Source organism: Papilio polytes, unplaced genomic scaffold, assembly GCF_000836215.1.
Source record: "Papilio polytes unplaced genomic scaffold, Ppol_1.0 DF823912.1, whole genome shotgun sequence".
NCBI lineage: Eukaryota > Metazoa > Arthropoda > Insecta > Lepidoptera > Papilionidae > Papilio > Papilio polytes.
In genome coordinates, this window is record NW_013525292.1 from 1,885,193 (window position 1) to 1,894,355 (window position 9,163).

Consider the following 9,163-nt stretch of genomic DNA (forward strand, 5'->3'; position numbering starts at 1 on the left):
TTCTTCCACACTAACCTCTACATCTATGCCAAATTGCATCCAGATCCGTTCAGCCTATCAGGCTACAAATTTTAACAAACATCCATCCAAACTTTCACATATATATTAGTGAGATTATTTTATTGTTTACATTTGCGAAACTCTCATTTCAAATGACAATGAAGATCTTTGACTTTGGATAACTACCGTTACCATGGCAACCTTACTTGATGTCACCTTGTAGTTTTTGTCTTTGTCCTGCATTAATTTTTTTATCTAAATTATTTACTCTCCAAGTTTAATAGCTTGGAAATAAGTAAACGACATAAAGCGTGTCGTAAATGTACGGCTTTTTAGAAAAGTATTATTCCAAAACATACTGTGATTGCTGATTTGCTACATAACTGAATAGTGTGTTTACAATTTATTATATTAGTGTAGAAAAGCTATTAAATAGTTTACTAATGGGGAATATTTCTTTCTCTCTCTCTCTCTCTCCAGATGTGAGTATTCTAACATGTTTACTGCGAGCGCCAGCGTGGCTCTGTTCGGTCTGACTGTGTTCTACAGCGTGGCGATATTCGGCCTCTACCTCTCCGACACCTTCCACGTGGAGAGACGCAACCAGGACGCGCCCCTGCCCCCCAACTAACCCCTCCACATTAACGACAATCTAAAACGTTGCTTAATGTACAATCAGGGAATCTGGCGGTGTTACACTTAAAAAGCTTGTCGTTAAAATGTTTTGCCACCAATAGGACCTAATTTTTGAGCATACAAAAAAGGTCAGTCTTTGGTACATGGTTAATCAAGATATTATCTTTTCGCGTTTTTTGCGTACTGTTATCTAATTGTTTTTTTGTAATAGGAGGAGTTTCGTCTCGAATGAGTTTTTCTGTACGTGTAACACCGCGGATTTCCGCCACTGTACACTCGATCTTGATTTTCTACACATTGTTGGTCGAGTTAATCATTATTACGGGGTAAATGTCCCTAATGGTGATAGATTGCTACATAACATTCAAGTGGTAATCAAATTAAAATCCTCGACTACAGGTTACGACGTTTAATTTGACGGTGTAATTGTAACCTTAATAAAACGGGATTTAATCTCTCGGTAATTTTGCTTTTTAAATATCCATAGACGATAATATCGTCTAAGAGCGGACGCACTCCTTTGTCTAAACTATCGCACAACTGTTGTGCGATTGTCGATTGTTTCGCAGACAATTAGTCTTGGGCTTAAACGGACATGCAAGTGCGCACTTTACTAGTACAATTGGGAAAACGTACTAGTACACACTTTTAGTACCTTTAGTACTTCATATTTGTAAAAACACTATACATGAATAACGAGGGTTATAGATTACTTCACATCAAATTTTAAGCAGGGTCAAACATATGTTATTAGCGAAAACAAATTTAGTTATGAATGATTTTATCCACTTTTGATTCTCGTCATCAAAGGTGGATGCTTTAATCTGGCAAATACTCAATCAAATCAAACAACGAAGAGGCGAACACCGATATCGTGTAGTGTACTAAAAGTACTAAATGTCCGATTAACAGAAGAAGGTAAAGTTACTTTTAGTACAGTCTATCTATCTATTTCTTGTTTATGGCTCTCCCACAGCGGATTGGGACAGTGTCAAGTGTTTGTGGTTTTATTTTAGTACAGTTCCGAGTAACATTACTTTTTAGTACATCGTACGTGTACTACCCAAGACTACAGACAATTCAACTGTTTAGTTGCACATTGGAATCAAAGCGAGACTATTGTACGATAATTTAGTAAAACGTGCGCGCGCTCTAAGAATCATTTATACGAAATATGCTTCAAGCAATAGTAATTGCAATTTACAACAAATGAAGCGAGATTTGACTTGTATTTGTCCTTTTATTTATAAACAACATGCACTTTAATATTGTCGTTTATAAATACTTAAATGTAAAACGGATATGTCTTGTTTGTTTATTATTTTGCAATCTTACTGTTGTTAGTTGTACTCGGATACTTTGAAAATGGCTAATGGAAATCAACTTTTCTTTTAAAATTGGTTAATTTTAAAAAATTTCTAAACTACTGACTATTTTTTAAAATTGTTCTAGTTAAATTGTTACGTTTCTCATTGTATTATGTTTAAAAATAAATGTTATATTTGTATGCTAAGAAAATGACGGGAATAGAAAACATTTTATGGTGAAACAAATTTGCCAGAGTATTGAAATTTTCTGTACTTGTTATCTTTATTCAATGTAAATACCGTGTTTCAAAAGTGGCATTTTCTATAACCTATGTTACATTTCTTTGTATATATTATTTTATAATTTCATTATTTTGTTATAACTCTTTCTTCAACGTCAACCTTAAATAAAAATGTTTAATGTTTTAAAGTTTAAAATCATGGTACAAAAGTAATTTTATTTGTTCCAACAAAATTTCCGAAACAGAATATTAAAAATGATAAGAGGTCTTTATCAAATTTATTATTAAAAAATAATTGCTACTGAACATTCCAAAAATATGTTTCTACTGAAAACGGCAAAAAAATAGATCAATTGAGTAATATGCCTAGAATAGGCAATTCTAGACATACTGGTACATTATATCATTTGACTATACTTTAAAAATTAAAAAAAATGTATTGCCTTGCTGTTTCTGTCTATCCCAATGTATTTTAAATCCGTGAAAATGTACATTTGTTTAAACTACAATTTCTAGAATGTTGATGTCTTGACTTTTCTTACGACGATATATGTTATACGAATATATTAAATGCAGTTCATATTGTGATAATGAAAATACGGCCGAATACTAAAACATTTGTATATGTAACAGCGTCGTAAATGATAAAACCACACTTAAACTCCCAATTACATAAAAAAATTGATCTCTGTCGAAGTGTTAGATTCTTTTAGTATTCGGTCGTTAAAGAAGCAAGATTTTCAAGTAATTTGTTACTGTATCTAGTAATTTGTTCAAATTCTCTGGTATAAAGCAGTCACAATGACATGAAAGTAAATGCTTGCTGCGCAGACATTTAAGAAATATATAGACTGGATATAGGGTACATTTTTTCACCTGTAACGTAATATCTCAATTTGACACGCCGAGACTCTATGTGTTGGAAGGTTTTTACTATCGGATACTACTAGCTCTAGTGAGATTACGTGAAAAATGATCAGAAGTATCAACTAAGCATCCTCTATATATTTCTTGAATCTCTTTGTTGCTACGTCACACGTGTGTGTAGCGTCGAAGGTTCTGTGACGTCATAGCTGTTTGTAAACTTTGAGGTCTCAGGTTATTATATTGGAGTAGTTGTCTTTGAGGTTATGTTAGGCGACTATTGTATTCGCTTATTTATTTAAAGTTATCTCATTATGCTTTCACTCGTGTTTGTGAAAAATGTCTTGTAAATATTATCAAAAAACATTGTTTTTTAGGTTTGTCTTACAAACCAGTATCATAAAGAATCATGTCTTTAATTGTTTGCACATTAAAATATATTTTCAGACTTGTAGCACTAGACACTATCTGGTTTGAGTATTAGAAATGTCTGATATATTCGGTGGTCTGTAATGCAGTAGTTTCATAGCTTACTATGCTTTAATATTTGTAAATATATGCTTTTTGTACGCCACAAGCAATGTTTCAATTTCTTAAAATTTTTAGTTTTAAGTTCTATTGTCGGAATAAAATAAAGTTCCATAATAATCGTATTTGTATTGTAATTTTCTAGGCTCATTATAGTTTTTATTGTAATTTAATTTTAAGATTCTAAAATTATGAATAAACTATTAACTTCATGTTTATATCATGTCTCACTTTGGTAATAAAATTAGTCTTGTACCAACAACTATAACGAAAATTATAGAAAAAAAACCCTTTGCATTTAACTATTCTTTATAAATTACTGCGAAATCGAATCTAATCGATATTGCATCAACAGTATAAAAACTATGGGGTATCCAAAAAAAACCTTCCTGTTATAATCATTTTGGAAAGTATATCAGTAACATACGGAAATAAAAACTACAAAATTGTTTTAAAAAAATAATTTATTTTTAAACAGGTAATTAAGCTATACATTTTGTATACCTTTGGCTTGAGCATTAAAAACGTTTGCAGTTTTGCACATCATACCTGTGAAAGAAAATTCAATCATGAGATACTATTTCTTAAAAATTAAGTTGACAAAGTTTGCAATAATACTTTGTTGCTCGCCGGATTGAGGTTTATTGAAAATTTAAATAACAATAACCTCACCTAGACGAGAACAATTATCTCTCCAAATTACTTAGCCTCATTAAAATTATTTAATAAGAGAATAGGAAAATAATTTGGATGGTAATTATTATATTATTCAATTCTTATTTAACAAAAAAAATTACCTCAATATGTGTTTTCTATAGATACAAGACCTGAAATTAAACAAAAACAATTATTACACAATAGCCTATATAAAATTATTAATATTTTTTTTAATATTTAGTTCAGCCATCCAAGGAAGTTAATAATGCGGTGGTAATCATGGTTTGCGCATTCATAAATGCATTATCATCATTTTAATTATTAAAAAGTCTTCTAGTATTCATAAGTTCTTATAAAATATGGAAAAGGAAACTATATTAGGAATAAAATATTCACCTTTTCAATCATAATCCAGTTCAGACTTTAAAACCAACTGAAAAAATATAAATGTTAAATTAAATCTTTAAAAAGTGTAGATTTAAATAAATAAAAATTACATTTAATACTTACAAAGACTTGAATACAAATATCAGGATTTAAGTAAATAAATAATAATTGTTGTAGTAAATATTTATTTCCCACTTCATACTATCAGTCTGAATAAAACAAACATCAAGCCAGAAATGGTATTTTGTATGTTTATCGTTTGCGGTGCAGCTGTAATGTGTTTCTGCGGATCCAGGTAGCTTTGCGAGAACCTCCCTTGGTCTGCGAGAACCTGTGACCCTTGCCAAGACCACGAGAACTCCTGCCAGCGGACGTGAGACCGCGCATCTCACGATGCTTGTGCACCGCATTCACTATCCAGTTGATCTTGGGATCACGTCGGATAGCCTGAAATGTTGCTAGTGTTATTATGTGACTACTGTAATGTTATCTTTGGTAATGTTTTGTATTAATCAGATAATATGGTAGGTGATTTTACATCAAAACCTTTCAGATTGGTGCATGACAACTGAACTCATCATAGAAATTAAAACTAAGATCCACATGGTTTAGCTAATAGCTAGATGCAATGCTTTTAGTAAAATTTAAAATAAATCATGTCTAAACAAAGCACTATGTTTAACACTTTTTGTACTACCTTCAAAATGTCATGTGGTATTAATAAATGTAGGAAAATACTTTATTCAGGACAGACCATGTGCTTAAATAAAATTACCTTGTGTGAAGGATCAACAAGGATAACTTCATAGTATTTGTAGGAGGAATCTTGCGCGACCCAGTAAGAGTTCAACACTCTCAAGCCTCCACAACGGCGGCCAACACGCTCCTGTAAGCAAACAAAATATTATTTGACGCTGCTATGTATAAATAATTGCTATAACAATCACACTAAATTGAAATTTTGGCCAAAGCCGGTTGTTACTAAGAACACGTTACCTCGGCAATAGACTGCAAGTTGCGTGTAGGTTTCAGTTGGTTGACACCGTGGCTCTTGGGTTTGCCGTAGGTTGCACCCTTGGCAACTGGGCGTTTGCGGCCACCACGGCGCACGCGGATTCTGAAGATCACATAACCTACAAACATTAAAAACATGATTAGTACACTCCACAATGTAATAATTTGCTAACCAAAATAACAGAGAGCAATTGATAACTCACCTTGCTTGGCACGGTATCCAAGTCTCCTGGCTTTGTCGGGCCTTGTAGGCCTAGGAGCACGATGCATACGAGTCAGTTGGCGATACTGCCATACTCTTACACGCAATAGAAAACGCATAACATCGCTCAATTTTTTTCGGTACAGCTCTTGAATATATCTGTACGCACCCATCTTGGGAAGCCTGTGGCAGACCTAGCAACAAAATCAATAACAATTGATCAGAAGTCACATCATCGGTCTGGCCACAAATAGAGCGATTTGAGACCCGCCAGGAATGACATGCTGTGACTAATAAAACTGCAATGAGATAAATTAGATGAAACATATTTAACGAAATACGATAGCACTATTTTACTAAACATTGTACTTTGTAAAACTGTATATCAAGAGTTAAAAATACACTTGGATTACTAGAGAAATTAAAGATTAAATTTACACATACGTCTCACACACTCCACAGGTAAACCGGAAAAGAATAACAGAAAACTAAACGGATGTCGAATTTGTTGCAAAATTAAACCATTGACAACATAACCAATTTCGGTGTTGCCGCTTAAAAGTTTTCAAATTGTACAATCTAAAGTTAGATGAGACAAAATGAATATTATTGTGTGTAGATTTAAGTCATAGGAATACATAGGAGGCGAGGCTAAAATAATTCACACAATCTGTAGGTAAATGCCGTCTACTTTTATTCTCGACATGACAAACACCGTTTTTTTGCTGTTGTAACATTTACTCATTCATAGAGATTATTTGGTAGAAAAATTATTTTAAAACTCTTGATTGAATTGAAATCATGAAAAGTTTAAATAAATAAATAAATGATTACAATTTTTTTAACTGTCGTAAATTAACAATTAAAGTATTGATTGCGAAATTAAAAAAATGTTCGTTACAATTTTCGGACGGAAACAACGGTTAAGTAGTTTTTTTTATAGTAAGCTGCCGCCATCTTGAAGGCGTAATTGTTGTCATGTTTACGTTGTGTGTGAAAGGTGATTTTTGTAATTCTTGAAATAATAACTAGGTAAAACGTTTAAACTGTGAATATTTTTACAATGAAGTTCATTAAATAAATGGTGTGATTCGGTTTTAATGAAATTGTGTTGAAAAAACCTAAATGTGTACAGTACCAGAATAGGCGCCAAATTGATGTCGTTAATGATTTTCTCACTTCCTTTCATGTAATAATATAAATACCCACATGTTTTTAATTTGAATTAGTGGCAGTAATGGTTATATTGTTTTTTTTAGACCGAGGTTAATGTAAGAACTTGGATCAGGTGAATTACAAAAATGTTTTACGCACATTTTGTGCTGGCCAAAAAAGGCCCTCTGGCCAAGATTTGGCTGGCGGCACACTGGGACAAAAAGTTAACTAAGGCTCATGTTTTTGAAACGAACATTGAGAAGTCTGTCGATGGAATCCTTAAACCAAAGGTCAAAATGGCCTTGCGGACGTCAGGCCATCTGTTGCTTGGAGTCGTCAGAATTTATTCCAGAAAAGCAAAATATTTACTTCAAGATTGTAATGAAGCCTTTGTTAAGATCAAGGTGAGATTCTTTGACTTTGACAGGTAAATATTGGATAGGTATAACAACAAAACAGTTGTTATGTATGGCACAAATATAAAATACACTTACAGTTATCAACAACAAAACTGTTTTGTGGATAATTGTTGCATTTTCTAAAGAGTTCAAACAGTATAAAATTTGGTGCCCAAGAAAAACTTATTTAACAAAGTAACACTATTCTAAAGACTAGGATTAAAGGATAATTTTAGTATGACAATAAGTACCTCATTTGTACATACAACAAATATTTCCAAAAGCATTCTCGGCACAAGGCTGAACAATTTTATTTTATTATTTGTTTACATATTATTTGTACTGGTAAAATGGAAGGAATCTTATACAATCATGATTTCAATAAATGCTTCAGATGGCCTTCAGGCCTGGTATGGTGGACTTGCCAGAGGAGCACCGAGAGGCGGCCATGAATGCAATCACATTACCTGAGGTTTTTCATGACTTTGACACTGCAATGCCTGAACTTAAGTAAGTTATCATGTGTTCGCAAATGTTTTTGCAACTATTGCTTATGATGTTAAATAAAATAAATAAAATATGGTTTAGACAAATAGATGTTGATTGTGAATTGTTTTGTACAGAGAATTAACACTTTTTATAATATCAAAAAATAGTAAGTCGGTCTATAATTGTTATTTATTATTCCAATTGCAGTTGTGCTATACTACAAACATGTTATTAATTAATTACTTACCAAATTCTTTTATAAAAATAATTTACTGCAATAATACATTTAAATGTATTATATTGTTTAGGTAATGTTTGAATGTAATCATTTTTATTCACCATCCAGTGAAGTGGACATTGAGGCACAGTTCTCACTGAACCAGTCGAGAGCTGAAGAGATCACGATGAGGGAAGATTATGGTTCTCTGAATCTTGTAACACATGATGATGGTTTTGGAGATATGGGATTTGATACTGATAATCCTGATATAATGAGAGAAGCTATTGGCAATGGAGGTGGTTTGGAACAGGTAATACATACTAATATTATAAAGAGGAAAACTTTGTATTTTTGCATGCATTGAAATAAGTAAAAAACTACTTAGCCAATTTTAAAAATTCTTACACTGTTAAGGTAATTTCTGTAAGTAAGATAGGCTATATCTTTAAATTTCATGTGAACTATCTTGCTAGCAATTTTATTATAATTTATTATAATATAGTTTATAATAACTTTGTTTAAATGTTCAATATATCAAACAAATTTTTACTGTGACCGCTAGTTTTTAGTAAGAGACTTTTTAGTACTGATTTTTTTTGCTCTATGTCAGTATTAAGTTATTTGACTAAAATAAGATGAAGTACAAACAGTAAAATAGGTTTTATTTCAAATTATTTTATGTGTTGATATGTGAAGCAAAAGATTTCTACTTATTTCTAGGAAAATTGTTACACTACTAAAATTGACACGGAAAATATATCCATAAATATTTATTGAAATATGTGACTATGATGGTATTTATTGGTATTGGTGATAGAAAAATATAGTTAATGTGGAGAAAGCTTTTTTAAATGGCCTAGTGATCATCACACAGGGTACCATAGTTTAGACATCAGTCCCCTGTCCAAAGGGGATATTAATATAGTTTTTTAATCTTTCTATGTACTATGGTGGTGTTAATATGAATGGTTAATAGAATCTTTTGTCTCTGTCAGAGTAACTTGTTGTTCGCGGATGGGTCGTCGCTGGAGCTGGGCGGCAAGGAGGCGGGGCCGAGCGCGCCG

General features: G+C 32.3%; 3 protein-coding genes across 3 annotated transcripts in view; 2 read left to right on the plus strand and 1 right to left on the minus strand.

Annotated features, from left to right (window-relative positions):
• The window catches only part of LOC106102655 (transmembrane and ubiquitin-like domain-containing protein 1), a 7,202-nt gene extending 6,571 nt beyond the window's left edge, over positions 1-631 (plus strand). The window contains exons 9-10 of the mRNA XM_013282196.1: positions 337-340; positions 481-631. Coding sequence (XP_013137650.1) covers positions 337-340; positions 481-631 — 155 coding nt within the window. The remainder of the gene's footprint in view (positions 1-336; positions 341-480) is intronic.
• A 4,158-nt stretch (positions 632-4,789) lies between these two features.
• Positions 4,790-6,385, minus strand: LOC106102706 (60S ribosomal protein L15). Its single transcript, XM_013282255.1, has 5 exons — positions 6,282-6,385; positions 5,839-6,031; positions 5,618-5,754; positions 5,397-5,507; positions 4,790-5,068 (listed from the first exon to the last, which is right to left on the minus strand). Exons 2-5 carry the CDS (start codon positions 6,008-6,010, stop codon positions 4,874-4,876), a joined length of 615 nt encoding a protein of 204 aa, XP_013137709.1. The 5' UTR covers positions 6,011-6,031; positions 6,282-6,385; the 3' UTR covers positions 4,790-4,873.
• Positions 6,386-6,766: 381 nt separating this feature from the next.
• Positions 6,767-9,163, plus strand: part of LOC106102656 (double-strand-break repair protein rad21 homolog) — a 14,875-nt gene continuing 12,478 nt past the window's right edge. The window contains exons 1-5 of the mRNA XM_013282197.1: positions 6,767-6,869; positions 7,097-7,396; positions 7,785-7,900; positions 8,226-8,409; positions 9,095-9,157. Of these exons, the coding sequence (XP_013137651.1) occupies positions 7,139-7,396; positions 7,785-7,900; positions 8,226-8,409; positions 9,095-9,157 (621 nt within the window). The 5' untranslated portion in view covers positions 6,767-6,869; positions 7,097-7,138. The remainder of the gene's footprint in view (positions 6,870-7,096; positions 7,397-7,784; positions 7,901-8,225; positions 8,410-9,094; positions 9,158-9,163) is intronic.